Here is a 14390-nt window from a genome sequence, read left to right on the forward strand (position 1 = left end):
AGTTGCCTTGCTGCACCGTCGTGTGCTGAAAAGCACCAAGAGTTATGGTGCCTTCACAGTTCACGCCACCGTGTTGCATTTCAAGTCAGCATCTGTGTAAGGTCCAACATAACCATGCTGTGATAATACAGGCATTTTAATTGTTTTTAAAGTGTTTTTGTGATTTTTGGGTACACACAGGTTCCACAACAGAGTTTTGTGTTGCTGATAAAAGCTGGAGCCAAAAGTTAATTTCCAAAAATAGTAGTCCAGAAAAAGAAATAGTTCCTAAACATCTTTTTTTTTTGTCTCTGACTGAACTAAATATTTTTGGATTGTGGATAAAACAAGACATTGGAGAGCTTCGGGGGACAAAAATTTTATGGATCAAACAACTAACTGATTAATCAAGAAAATATTCAACAGAATCAATAAAGAAAATAACCATTGGTGGCAGTCCTGAATGAAGTGCTGTGTGAAAGTAAGCAAGACCACCACACATAAAAATGTTAACATTTATTGCTGTTTCTGAATACCGCACTGAAAGCAAAAGCATTCAGAGTATACACAGAAATTATACAATAATATATGGTTTCACAAAGGCAGTGAACACATACTGTATTACAATCTACAAAAATCTACTTTACAGAAATTTAAAATTCTAAATATCAAAAAGTACAGCTGCAGAAACAGGTGTAGAACTGGAAACCAGAAAACTGCTCTGGATATCGGTCGGTGAGACAACATGGTGACATCACAATACAAAGAAAGCGGAAGTCATCTTTGTACTTACAGCTGGTTTTGGAAACTACAACTGGCAGACAAAACAAAAAAAAACAGACTCCAAAATAACTCATTGAATTGAAATGATCATATAAATTATGGTGGTTTTTTATGCATCCAAAATATATCATTTTACAGAACACTCCTCTACAAGGTAGCATGTCATAGTATTGTTCAGTGGGACTGGTAGTGTATCATTGCAAAAATACGGTTAAAATAATGTAAGGACACAAAATTGTATCCCCTGAAATGAGGATGGAGAAATGAATTTTAAAACGATGCATGTTCTCAACAGCCAGGTGGAACTTTGTGGAGTAACAACATGGCGGTGGGGGGCGTTGGGTTTACATGAGCTTCAGTCGGGAGAAGAAACAGTGGTGGGAGCTCACATCATTTCATAAATAATGAGGGGCTGGTATGGCTCTGTTCTGACCCTGGTAGTGTGGTACACTGGGCTTAAAGGGTACAAAACATAGACTACCAATCTTCAAAATGTCCAAAATGTTTGGAGCGAGTGGCGTAAGAAAAGAACCAGACCACCCCAGCATCTGAACAACCCCGTCGTCCCGCAAAAAAACAAGACAAAAAAAATCCAGCCGAGGAACTCAAGGCAGCTGCAACCAACCCCCTTTTAAGGGAAACTTAAAAACAAGAGGATAAGAAGATCAATAAAATATTCCAGTTAAAAAGAAAAAAAAACTTCAAATGAAAAATCATTTGTATGCCCACATCAATGCCAGGTAGCCATTTTGGAGGAGTGTCCAAAAAGCGGGACGAGGTGTTCGTCTTGTGTACGAGGTGCAGTTATCCTCATTCCCAGTGACAGTCACGCTGGATTCAAGGACGAGCTGGTTTATGGTCACACATGGCTGCAAAGGGGGGCCTTCAGTCTAGTCCTGCTCCATGGGCTCCTCAGTGGTCCCAGTGTTCAAGGTGGCACTTTCCATGGCGCCCTCTGTAGGAGCTTCAGTCGTACTGCTGGAGGGAGCTAGAGCAACGTCTTCTCTGGCCGCCTCTGCGCTCTCCTCTATGCTACAGCTGCTACCACTGCTGCTACTGCTGCTGCTGCTGCTGCTGCTGCTGCTGACTGGGTCGCTGTTGCTCTCCTCACTGTCCCTGCTGGTCTCGGGGCTCTCCAGGACGCCTGCGGGGGCCTGCTGCTCCGTCTGATCCATGTCGCTGCCCTCCTCCTGGGAGCCGCACGGCACCTCCCTCTCGGCCTGCTCGGCCTCCTGACCTGTGCCGGCGCACGCCTCGGCCTGGGTGCTGCTCGTCGGTTCTGTGGTGACAAAGTGGAAACGGGTCGTTTTAACACCGGGGTTCCTACACCTTTTCCAAAGTCAAATTCAAGCATTTTTCAAGAATTCCTAGTCTTTTCCAGCACCTTACAGCTGTGGAAAATGGCACTAATATACATGATCAAAATTCTAAGGCCCATTTCACTTCATCACATTAAATCAGATGTTAATTTATGTTTTGTGATAGAATTCTACAGAAGGGTGAAAAATTGAGTAAAAATGCAACAAAGTTTAATGTTTCAAAATTAGTTTCCTGTTTCTAAATAGACTTGGATTCATCAAAAAAGAAAGAAAATTTAGCACTCTCTTACTTATTTTATTATTTATCTAAAAAGCAAACTATTTGGTCAGAGCAATGTATCATCAAAGTAATGCAATAACAATTTCACGTAATTTCAACACTTGAAAACATTAAATTAAAATTCAAGTGTTTTCCAGGATTTCCAGCACCTGGAAGAACCCCGTAATACACACCACAGAAAATGTTTTATGTTGTGTTTCAGTCCTCTTCAGACCGTGGAATGACCCAAATCTTTCCAGACAACAGATGAATGACTAGTTTGCTTTCCTTTACACACCCTACTTAATTTATCATTCAACAGAACTTGTCGCATCCACTCACATAAGCTTACAAAATGGGTTCAATGTTTCCTTTCATTACTGCAGAGGAGACAGATTAAATTTACATTACAGAAGTATTTTAAGTCGAGAATATCACAAGAATAATATAAGATTCATGAATAATATGCCTCTTATCATGTAACATCTTAGAATGGAGATGGCTCTAATTAGGCTTTGATATGATAGTTATCTCAACATGGCTAGCTGCACTTTTCAAATTTGCACAACTGGATTCACTCCCAATCCAATGTCACCTGCAACTGTCGATCATATTAATGTGAATGCAAATTATATCTGTGTCTACCATCTACCCATATCCATCTGACATGGACATCATGAGAAAACTTCTGGACATCTTTGCTGATCTTGTGAACATTTTCTCACAGTCGAAGAGAAAACCACAGTCACAGCTGGACACACTTGTTTTGACAGTGCAAATCACACTGAAATACAGCATGCAGCTGTATGCTGAAACACTGAAAGCACTGGTTGGAAAGGAGCCTGTCCTAAACCGCAGCTGATCAGGTCACATTCTAAGTAACAGCCAAATTCTGTCTATGCAGAAAGTCACCACAGCAATCTGAAACCCTATAAAGTCCAAACTTGTTGATTCAGAATAAAAAACAGGGTTTGTACAACTTAGATTTAAGTACTTTCACAACACCGGAACCAAAAATTCCAAAACTCTTGAAAACTTATCTTCACACTTAAATTGTTACTACAGATGCAATCGCAAATTCTTTTACAACCACAGAAATCAATGTATGATACTAGGTTTCCTTTACTAGCTGTTCATATCAACTTCCTTTTGGTCATGATTATTTAGTTTCCAGAACAAGACACTAATTATCCTGAAAACAAAAGCCCACTGCTCTGAAAATACACACTCAGGACTTTGAGTTAAATGGCTGCCAGATTCCATCATCATATTGTTCAATTTAACCATTAAAAACATCTACACATCTACACCTACACAAGATTATTCATGATTTCTTACGACTCAAACAGCCACCATCTCATTTGGTGAGCATTTGGCATTAATTTGAACTCTAATTAAGGTGAAACAGGCAAACAAAACCAGCTATTCCTGCCTGAAATAGAAATTTCAAAAGGCAGACTCTGTGGCTGCAGCTTTGATGTCAGAGAAACAAGTGTTTTAACTTAACAGCTTTCCTTGATCTGATGAAATATGGTGGTCATGGCATGATTTATTACAGTAAATATATTACAGATTCCTCCTTTAATTTAATCCCAACCATGTTTTTAGCTGAACCATAAAAGGATCCATTCTATGACTCAAAACGGTCAGTTTTGTGAAACTTGCAAGAAATAAATCTAAGTGCTCTTGCAGCATATACCACCAGTTACCCAGGTGCTGTAGAGAAATGTGAAGACTAACATACTTATCTATGGGCAGTAAAGGACAGTAACCATCATTTAAATAAAAAACTATTGCACACTTGCAGATGATAGAATGGCATATCACATTTTCCTTGTAACTCGCTGCAGACAAGCTCAAGCAATGTTGCTCAAGCTGCAGTCCCTTTGGTGGTTCTCCTGTGGGGAAGTTTTGTTTACAACCTGGGGAAATAATTAGAGAGCTTCTGAGCTATGGAAAAACCTAATTATGGAGATCCAACTTTGTGTCTGACATATAGGTCTCATATTTTCATAACCAGTTTTTTAGGTACACCGACTTAAAATGAATGCAATCTAATACAACAGTCTCTTCATGAAGATATTTGTTTTGAAACTGTTTGACTGGTGGTTTGTGGTGCTGGTGAACTATATTGCATTACACAGAGAAGTGTTTCTGCTTTTTAGCCTACCCACACACAACAAGAATCATGTTTTGTGATGGCATTCTTCAGAAAGCTGTCAAATTTACAGAAAACACAAAGTTTCAGGTTTAAAAATGTGTCAATCGTCTGCAAGTGACATGAATGAAGTGGATGTAAAACAGCCAATTCAGTGAGCTGCTAGTTGACTAGTTATGAACTGATCTAACGTTTGCTACAATTCCAGTTGCAGGAAGGAACGTTACCATTAACATTATCAGCTACATCATTTAAAGGCAACATCAGCTGCATATTTCACATACGAACGTGCCGTGATGGACTTACTAGCATTACCATATCATTTAGCCTGTGAATTTGCCAGCTGAACAAACTTATAGCCAGCTTTTCAGCTTAATTGAAAATTCTGTTCTACCACTTAACATTGTCGTTTATGTGGCTTGAAAGCACAGACTCCTGTATGGTGAAAAATAACACATCCTTTGTGCAGACTTCAATGGAGACTGCTGGAGGATTTGGACATTATTTTAACAATGATTTGCATTTTTCGTTTTAAGCCACACTGATTGAAACAGCATTTAGAAATTCAAGCAGTTTTATCCAAAATCCAGGCATTTTTCAAACCTTGAAAACACTGCATTAAAACTCAAGTTTTTTTCAAGGATTTTCAGCAAGTGTAACACATTAAAACTCAATAGCACCAAAAACTACAACCTCCAAAATGTCCATTAAGTTGAACAGAAAATGGGAGTGTTGTATTAGATCGTATCTACTTGTGTGAAGAGTTCATAATATAATTTCCCCTCATCACATCACATACAAACCACTTACCAATTAACACACACACACAATGTTAAATTAGGGGGATAAAAAGAAAAATTACCTTGGTCTTCAGTGGCAGCAGCACTGCTGGAGGCTTCATTCTCCTTGCTGTACCCGACCTTCTCCTCCTCTTCCTCCTCTTGGACCATGGCTTCTGCCTCTTTAGACAGGCAGGTGGTGGCATGTGAAGGCCTCAGTGTGTCCACCTCCTGCTCTTCCTCTTCATCCTCCTCGTCTTCCTCTTCCTCCTCGTCCTTGCTGAACTTGAGTCTCTTCACCTCCTGCTGCTCAGCTTCCATGTCCTCTTCTGCGTCTGGGTGTTTGTTCTTCACCGAGCTCCCCAGGGAGCCTGCCGATGCTGAAACCTCACTGACAAAACAAAGAAGAAAACGGAAGATACAGATGTTATTCCAGTGGGGTTTGTGTTGAACACAGGGAATAGATTTTCTGGTGTGTTAGAGCATCAGACATACCTGGAGTCTTTGTCGTCTTCTTGCTCTGTGTTGAGGTCTTTGTTGTCTGTGCTGTCTGGCAAGCCATTAGCTGCTAGTGAATTGGCCAGAGACACCTTTGGTCGGTTGAGCGGCCGGGGAGTTCCAGGACCGTTCACTTTCCTGAGGAAAACCCAACAGGATAAAGGGAAAAAGGAATGAATTTTAGATGTTCAATTAAAGGCAATATTCACCACAAAAACATAAAATAGATAATCATAAATTATTAATTTTTTTTACATTTATTGCACTTAAATGCTCATGTGAAAAAATGCATCTGAGAGACTTACTGTCTTGATAGGGCTTTAAACAGACAATATATCAAAGAATTTGACTGAAAAGTGACTTGTATCAAAACAAAAATTGAGTCTCTCTTCTTCTCTTTAAAATATCCTAAACCAATAAACTTTTACTCTTAAACTCTTAAACAATTAATGCAGGCCTACTCAACAGTAGGAGTTCCCAGAAAGCATGACACAGTTGCTCAAAATAATCCTCAGACCTTGTTTAGAGCACTTTTCATGTAGGAACCATTCTTTTTCTGCAGTAAAATGAGATCTTATCTTTTTTTTTGGTGCTTTGAGCACCACAAGCCAAGTACCCTGCAGTCCCATTATATTGGAGAGAAAGCTGACATCTCTACAGCTGATATCACCAAAATGCTGCAACTCACACCAAAATAATCTAGATGGACAGACAGCACACTACAGGCCAGGGGAAAAATATCCGTTTTGAATTTTGGGGTGAGCTGTCCCTTTAATTTCAGAAATTCAGGATTAGGGACTAAATCTGTCCCCAGTATAACCTTTCTGTAAAAGCAGATGTGTTCCCAGGAAGCATCACTCCATTCATTCTGTTGACGGCACTGCATCCATTTTTCCTGCAAATTCAGAAAAACAGACCCTCTTAATCCAGTGGAATAGATAATTTCCAAAACTTGATATCAAATTATTATTTATTTATTTATTTTAAAAGGTGTTCTGTTTGGACATGACACTTACTCTGAGGTTGGGTGAACACAGCTTACCACCATTACATTCTAAAGGGAAAGAAAAAATTCTACATGAGTGAACGACAGCAGATTATCAAGTTGTTAAAAATGCCACACTGCTTATGACGTACCTTCTCCACCCCCCGAAGAAACTTTTCTGTCCCTGTGTAGTTCCTCTTGGGTTCTGTGAGCAGCTCACACAAACGCTGGATCGTAAATGGAATTCTACAATTGAGGGAAAAACAGATTCAATAGTCACCCAACAGAAAATCTGTCGCTCAGGTTTTCATTTTTAAAATATGTCTTAACACTCAGTTCCATCCCTTTGAGTCAATTTTGTTAAGTACTCAGGGGTGCAGGGAGCTTGAGACAGAAATCACAGCAGCAGCCAAGTTGTGCATCAACATCACTAGAAAGGGAAAAATATCAAGTAAACTATGACTGCTACAAATAACTGCGTTTGGTGTACTTTACACCCATTTAACGTGTTACCCAACGTGAAAAACTTCCATTACACTGTCCCAGAGCACTAAGTGTCATCTTGAAAGGTGTTGTTTTGTCCAACCAACACTAGAAAAACCCAGATACTCACTGTAAAATCACAAAAAAAACAAAACAAAGAAAGGCTACAAACTCTCTCTTTGTACAAGCTTTTAATCGTTACATTAATTACTGACACACCATACTGCTGCTGTTCATGTTTTCTGTCTGTTTGAACTGCCTGCCTTTTGGGTCACTTCTATTTTGCACCAGGTGTGATTGTCCTCAGGTCTCTTGAATGGGATGTTTTTATTTTAAAATTAATTTATGCACATCTTATTTGAGTTCCACTATCTGCTTTGATCCAAGTCCAAAAGTTTGCACTCATGAAGACCTCGTCTGATGTATCCTAAAATTTCAATCTGGCATTGTTGACAATTAGGCCTAAAAGAGAAGCAAAGAAATCCCACCGAAGCAGGTAAAGTCCCTTGAAGTTCCAGAGACCTGTACTGTCCACAATCACTTCCTCACTCATTCACTCACTACTACCTATATATTAGGCACTCAATAATTTACAATGATCTTAACCAGGGATGTCATTTAGTAGTCGACACCAATACTAGGGAATTTCCATGATTTTCGATACCTAATTTGATACCAAGAAAACAAAACAAAACAAAAGCAGCAATGAAATTTAGCTATTGTTGCTTTTCTTTGCCACCTGACATAAAAAGTCGTCTGAGGTTCTAGGACAAAAAAACTGAGGGGGAGGTTTACTGAGCCTGCCACAAATCACTGTCAGGAGAGCAGGGTGACATTTCTGGAAAGTAATGCAGAAGTGATTTCTGCTCAGACATTAAGTCTGTTGCCTTGTCTCTCTCATTCTCTCCCTCTTTTTGCCTTCTTATTGTAACAGTTAATTTTAACATAATAGTAGTTCACATTTGTGGGTCTATATAGATTTTTTAGGTTTAACCTATTTTGTCATGCTTTGAGCACCAATAAGCTGAGCTGACAGAGCACACTGGATTTACGCTGTTCCTGTGATGTCCAGAAGAATTGCATCTTTGGTACCTGCATATAAAAACAAACATTTTCAAAATTTTAGCACTGACTTGGTACTGAACTATTAGTTCTTGAGACATATCCCTCAGTAATCTGAGATCTGTGACATCACATTTTAGATATACACATGTGAATTCAAGATTGTTTGCAGTTATGCTAGGGGGGATTTGGAGGGCTTTATGTACGGCATAAATTTCACACAAAGAATATGGAAGCTCAAATAAACCAAGTTGATGCCAAAATTTTGGATATGTGGCGGTACTTGTTTTTTGCAGCTCTGTAAGTACTAGCGATGCAATTCTCCTGGACATGACAGGGAGAGCATATAAGCTTACAAGTGCTGTAGTCTGCTGGCAAATGCCAAAGGAAGAAGAAGAATGCCTACCAGCACTGAACAACAACAGCTAGTCATGTAAGAAAGGGACAAATACAGCTGCAGCAACAATGCTGCTTTGACTTGTCAAAAAGAAATAGTGACCGAGTCGGGTCGTTGGTTTACCTGCAGGGCGACCGCTACTTTCTACAAAATAATACAGGTTCTGACAGGTGGGTCAAGTGACAAAGCAGCAGTCGGGTGTAGTATTAATGATTCCCAAAAACAATGTGTGCAATTACTCTGGCTTCCACCTTCCTTTATCCCTTTCTGTCTGCTTCTTTCAAACACACACACCGGATGCAGCGGTGTACACAGCAGTGTATCTAGTGCACTCTCAGCTCAGCTTATTGGTGCTCAAAAAGTGGCAAAATAGTTAAAATCCTGAAGCTGTGGACTCAAGAACACAGTTCGGAACAATATGTGAACAATTTAATAGCCTAGATCTTCACACTGCTGTGTGTGAAGAAGACACAGCGCATTGTGACAGCTCTCTGTTCCCAGCTACAGGAGTGTGCTAGTGCACAACATGGCCCTGATAACTGTGCTATAATGTCTAGTTTGTTTGACTGGTCATTGATTAATGCATATTTTTGTGAGAGCACAAATCATTTCTGTATAACTTTCCAGACATGAAACCATTCTGCCATGACAGTGATTAGCATCAGGCTAAGTAAATATCACCCTCAGTGTTTAGTCCTAGAACCTCAAAAGAATTTTAATTTCAGGTGGTAAAGAAAAACAACCATGGCTGTATTTTATTACAGCTTGTTTTTTTAAAGCATGGTATCATATTTACAATTCAAGTTGGCATATTAATATGTTAATTCCACTACGGAGTAACTTGATGCTCTCTGCAATTAGGTGGAAAAAATGTGCATCTATCAGCAATCAGCCAAACTGACTTGAAAATTATTGGCATATCAGATATCTGCAAAAATCTAATGCGATGAACCCCATAATAATTACACAGACTACAGATATCTGTGTATCAAACAGGGCAAAGGTAAGTGTTGGTTATGGGAAAACAGACATGCTCAATCAGGCAACTCAATCCATCCAGTTAGCCTGCAACTAACACTGCCATAGACAAATATACTACTTGACCACATACCCATTGTATCCCTTCACAATCTTCAGGATTCTCTCCTTCATATCTTCGAATGGAACTGACTCCACGTTGGGATTCGCAGGACCTCTCTGTTCTGGTGCTGAGGCTCTGAAGTCATCCATCACCTTCTCCAATTTGAACAGGAAGTAGTTCTTAAATTGAGACCACTGAACCCTATAGGAAAGAGGGAAGGAGAATAAGGCTCAACACATTTGGCATAACATGTTAGAATTAAAGGTGCCTCAATTTTTTAAATCCATAGCTCAGGCAGTCCACACGTACCAGGTATTAAAAAAAAAAAAAACAAATAACAAAACACAATGATCTCCGAGTGTTTTAGTACCATTTCTGAAATAAAAAAAAAAAAATTCTCCGCCCATATTAACAACTGAAAATGCATGTCACATGAAAATTCACTTGCATGTGCATCTCATTATAAACAAGAGGCAGACTGTGATGATGAGGCAAGGAAATGTGACTGCTGGTCACAGAATCCTCCTGTGTAATGCTGTTTTTATTAAAACATTTCCAACAGCATGTGTTTTTATCTCTTCCACCCCTGTACTTTTAATGTCTGTCTGTGTCTTTCTACATAAATGTCCATTCTGTCAATGTACACACTCAAATACCTACTCATAATACCTACTTAGAGTTCATGCTTATAGCCACACTCTTTTAGTTGAGCTATTCTTTAAACGGTATTTGAATTAAACAGTCACACAACACTTGTGTAGTCAAAGAAAGTTTCCCCTTCCTGTCCATAGTCTGTGGATTTAGCTTGGGGTTGATTTACTTTGATGAGCAGTCAATACCATGTGTTTGATAGAAGTTGACAACAAGACCCTTCACTTCAAGCTCTCTTCTCTGTTTTTATGTTGTCTGAACACAGAAAGATGATAAGGCGGGCATCCACAGGGCTAATTTTTTTGTTGTTGCTCGTTCTACATAAAGTTAAGGCCAACCATTAAAAAGTTTTCTTGCCATTCATTGTCCTCCATAACAAACAGCCACACATGTAAATAAACAGGGTAACCATGGGGATGACAGCACAGACAGACAACAAACAAAGGAGACACTGGAGTGCACTCTGACATTACAACCCAAAAATGTCGGTTTCTCCTGGACATCACTGAAAGTGGAGTTTGTAAATTTCTTCACCATAGCGGAAGTTTCCAAAAAGCTCAGTTTTTAGTAGCATAAAACAACGACAGACTCAAATGCACAGAAAAAAAAGCTACTTTTTAAAGATACCTGTAGAAATGTGGACAGGTCCTCAATTTGACTTTCAATTTTAAGGTCACTATTTGAATGAAAGTTTTTGTCTTTCTCCACTGACAGCTTTGACATTAAAAGCAAAGATCAACAGATCATTGATTTTACGATCTGACAACTCATTTACATTTTCAAATTTTTTCATATAGTGTTCATTCTTACTACACAGACAAGACACCGCAAATAGGCAGGTTTGGAGAGGGGAACTGGGAGAACCACTGATTCTGCCTTTGATTCTGAGCAGTGAAATTGCAAGCTCATTATAAACAATTCTAAATTGAATATTGAAATTGTGACACCCCTAGTTGGAAAAAAAAGGAAATCTGGCAAAACTGGTCGAAAACATACTATGGTTGGATGCTACATAGGCTATGGCAACTTTTTAATTAAGAAGACATGAAAATATAGTTACACTAACATCACCACTGGACAACAGACCCAGAAAAAATGGATTCTCCAAAACTGTTCCAAGGCACATAAACAAAAAGTTTGACTACATTTGTAGTACATTTAAAATTTCCTTTAAGAAATACTAAAATGTGTGTATGCGTAAGTTGTAAGGAGTAATGAGAGGGGCATGTATCAGGTCTGCGATGATCACTTACATGGTCTCTCCTGTCTTGGCAATGTGACATAGAAACTGTTCAAGCAGAGGACATGCCTCCTTCTTTGCTTTCTTATCAAAATCTGAGGAGACAAAATAAACCACAGCGTAAATAAACACACAACACACTGACGTTACGTTATGTACTAGCCCCATCAGAGATGAACATGCTTTGATTTAACTTACCTTAACCTACAGTTTTTACAACTCTACTATAATAGCCGGGATGTTTGAACTACCTGCAGTATTATCCTAAGTCAGCCAATTAAATGAAGCCTGTTAGCAGGTCTCTGAGGACACTTTGTCTAATTAACGTTAGCTATTTACATAACGTAGCGTTAGCGGGCTAGTGGATGCTACCCATCTAGCTAGGTCGCTTGCTAGCTATAACTAGCTTAAGTTTAGCGCACGGGCTAGCATGTTAAGTTAGCCGCAACAGCGTAGCCGGCAAACGGTAGTCTACCGGTGACACTGGCTAATTATTCATAATCTCAGCCAAAAACATCTGTCAGCGAGTTGTCAACACTGAAGGAAATGTATATAAATTCGGAAAATAGAAAAGCATCATATAATGGTTAGCTTTATCGCCTGGCTAATAAATTGAACAGACAGCTAACCATTTCCGTGAAACCGCTGGTAATGTTAGCGTTAGCTATTCCTGAGTAGCAGCTAGCTAGCGACATTAGCTCAGGAGCTGCATTCCGTTTATTTTTTACAATACAACAATTACGGGAGCACACGTATAACACGTGGTCTTAATGAACACAAAAACTATCGAAATAAACTGAAATGACCTCTGAGCGCCTCTTGAAGCGAGTCAATTTCCATCACGTCGTTGCCCTCGGTCAGCCTTGTGGATGTAAAAAAGCAGACTGGCGGCTAGCTGCTGCTGCTGCTAAGCTACGATCTCACGGGCAGGCGGAGAGGAGGGAACATTTCAATATGGCGCCGTGAGGTCACTGCCTGCTCAGCAACAGACTAGGCACTGCACTGGGAAGAAGAGCAATAGAGCCTATACAATTAAACATAATAATAACTACATTAAATAAAACAATATAGATATAGTTTACTTAAAAGGTATGATGAACACTATATTTACATAATACTACTGTCACTGTCCATATTCCCCATCTTTTCAGTCTGAGACTGCTGCTATAATGTATTACTGCTATATTTATTGCCTATGTATGTATATTTATGTATTTAATCTGCCAGTGTTTTTACCTCTTTTTTTTGCCATTTTGTCCTTATTTTATTTATTATTTTATCAATTTATTATGGACTTTTTATATTTCTTATAGATGTTACCAATCAAGTTCTTTTTTATGTATCACAATCTGAGTATTTGAGTTGGAATTACTTCGACTGGTGTTGAAATATGGCAGTATAATTTGCAATATTATAGGAATTTGTTTTGTTTTTTTTCATTATAATGCTCCTTTTCATTGGAAAACATATTAAAATAGTTATGGTGTGATATTTTGCAGGGATCTGTTCCATACAAAAATGTTTAATTTAAAATGGTATTTTGACACACATTTTGCCTTTAACAAATACTGCACCTCCTGCGGTTTGAAAACGGCAGTGGACCATATTGCAATTTTGATAAAATTTTGTTGAATTGCTCAGCCCTACAACACATACTCATATACACAGAAATCACACAAATGATTGGGGTTTGTGTTATTGTGGAACAATTTAAGAAAATCAGAAATTTTATTTCAGGGGCGACTTGGTAGCTCATTTGACAGAGTGCACACCCCGTGTAAAAAGGCTGAGTTCTTTAGTCACTGTGGCCCAGGTTCAGTTCCAACTTTGTCTTTCTTCAGCTTCTATACTATCAAAAAAGGGCAATTAAAAAAGCCCCAAAAATATTATTAAAAAGGAAATCTTATCTCATCCATTACAGGCATTGGTGGATTATTGAATGGGCCTGTTAAATCCAGGCCCAGGGCCCCATGGGCTTACGGTCTTCTGTGCCAGAGCCTTTGCATGAAGTTGCTATTATTAACTTTGCATTTTTTGCCACAAAGTCGAAGGGCTTAGTCATTCATGTCAATAACAAAGCCCAGAAGTACTACTGAAAAACTGCAGGAATACCCAAAATACTCACTTTGAAGATAATACAAGACTCATTCAGCCAGCAGTAAATGTTTTCAGATTAATTAATTTAAATTACCATAATATAAATATATTTACTTATTTTACAAAAGGCTGCATAGTGCAGTTAATTATCAATTAATATAACTGTCTCACGCTCTATATACTGTATATATAATTAATACGTGTCTAATATCTCATATTACATTTCTCTTCTGTTACAATTTCCTGTAACTAAGTAGAAGTGTGGAATTTTTTCAAAGGAACATACATGAGGGAGTCCCTGGTATATTTTCTACCTTGTAAGGAGCTGAGAAAAAAATGAGAAGCTCTACCTTTAGAGGGGCTGTGTACTCCATGCAGTATCAGCCCTGTGGGGAAAAATCCAAAAAGCAAAACAACAGGATTAAAAGCTCCGTCTAAAGCGCCTCATAATAAGGCCTTATGTGACATTTCTGTACAGTCACGGTTCATGAAATGTTGTTATCCACCCCTGATCTGTCTGAATGTCAGCTGGTTTGGAAAATCATCAATTTTGCATTATGTTATTCTATGTTGTTGTGTTTTTAATAAAAAACAAGTTATAACATACTGAATATGACCA

The 14390-nt window shown here is 38.7% G+C and overlaps 1 protein-coding gene across 1 annotated transcript; it reads right to left on the minus strand.

The window, feature by feature from the left end:
* Positions 1 to 480: 480 nt before the first annotated feature.
* ppp4r2b (protein phosphatase 4, regulatory subunit 2b) lies at positions 481 to 12636 on the minus strand. The gene is made up of 9 exons (XM_084727657.1): positions 12481 to 12636; positions 11688 to 11769; positions 9814 to 9984; positions 6913 to 7006; positions 6792 to 6829; positions 6596 to 6670; positions 5773 to 5913; positions 5361 to 5668; positions 481 to 2041 (listed from the first exon to the last, which is right to left on the minus strand). The coding sequence occupies exons 1-9, from the start codon at positions 12512 to 12514 to the stop codon at positions 1653 to 1655; spliced, it is 1332 nt and encodes a 443-aa protein (XP_084583783.1). The 5' UTR covers positions 12515 to 12636; the 3' UTR covers positions 481 to 1652.
* Positions 12637 to 14390: the final 1754 nt, after the last annotated feature.

Source organism: Lutjanus erythropterus, chromosome 2, assembly GCF_056507025.1.
Source record: "Lutjanus erythropterus isolate fLutEry1 chromosome 2, fLutEry1.hap2, whole genome shotgun sequence".
NCBI lineage: Eukaryota > Metazoa > Chordata > Actinopteri > Lutjaniformes > Lutjanidae > Lutjanus > Lutjanus erythropterus.

Bases quoted from the DNA above. Each gene is read 5' to 3' on its own strand.
- ppp4r2b (XM_084727657.1), bottom strand. From the start codon at position 12,514: ATGGAAATTGACTCGCTTCAAGAGGCGCTCAGAG. The intron at 5,914-6,595 runs GTTATACTGGGG...GGTTTTCCTCAG, and splicing joins ACATCTGCTTTTACAGAAAG to GAAAGTGAACGGTCCTGGAA. The intron at 5,669-5,772 runs GTATGTCTGATG...TTGTTTTGTCAG, and splicing joins GAAGACGACAAAGACTCCAG to TGAGGTTTCAGCATCGGCAG.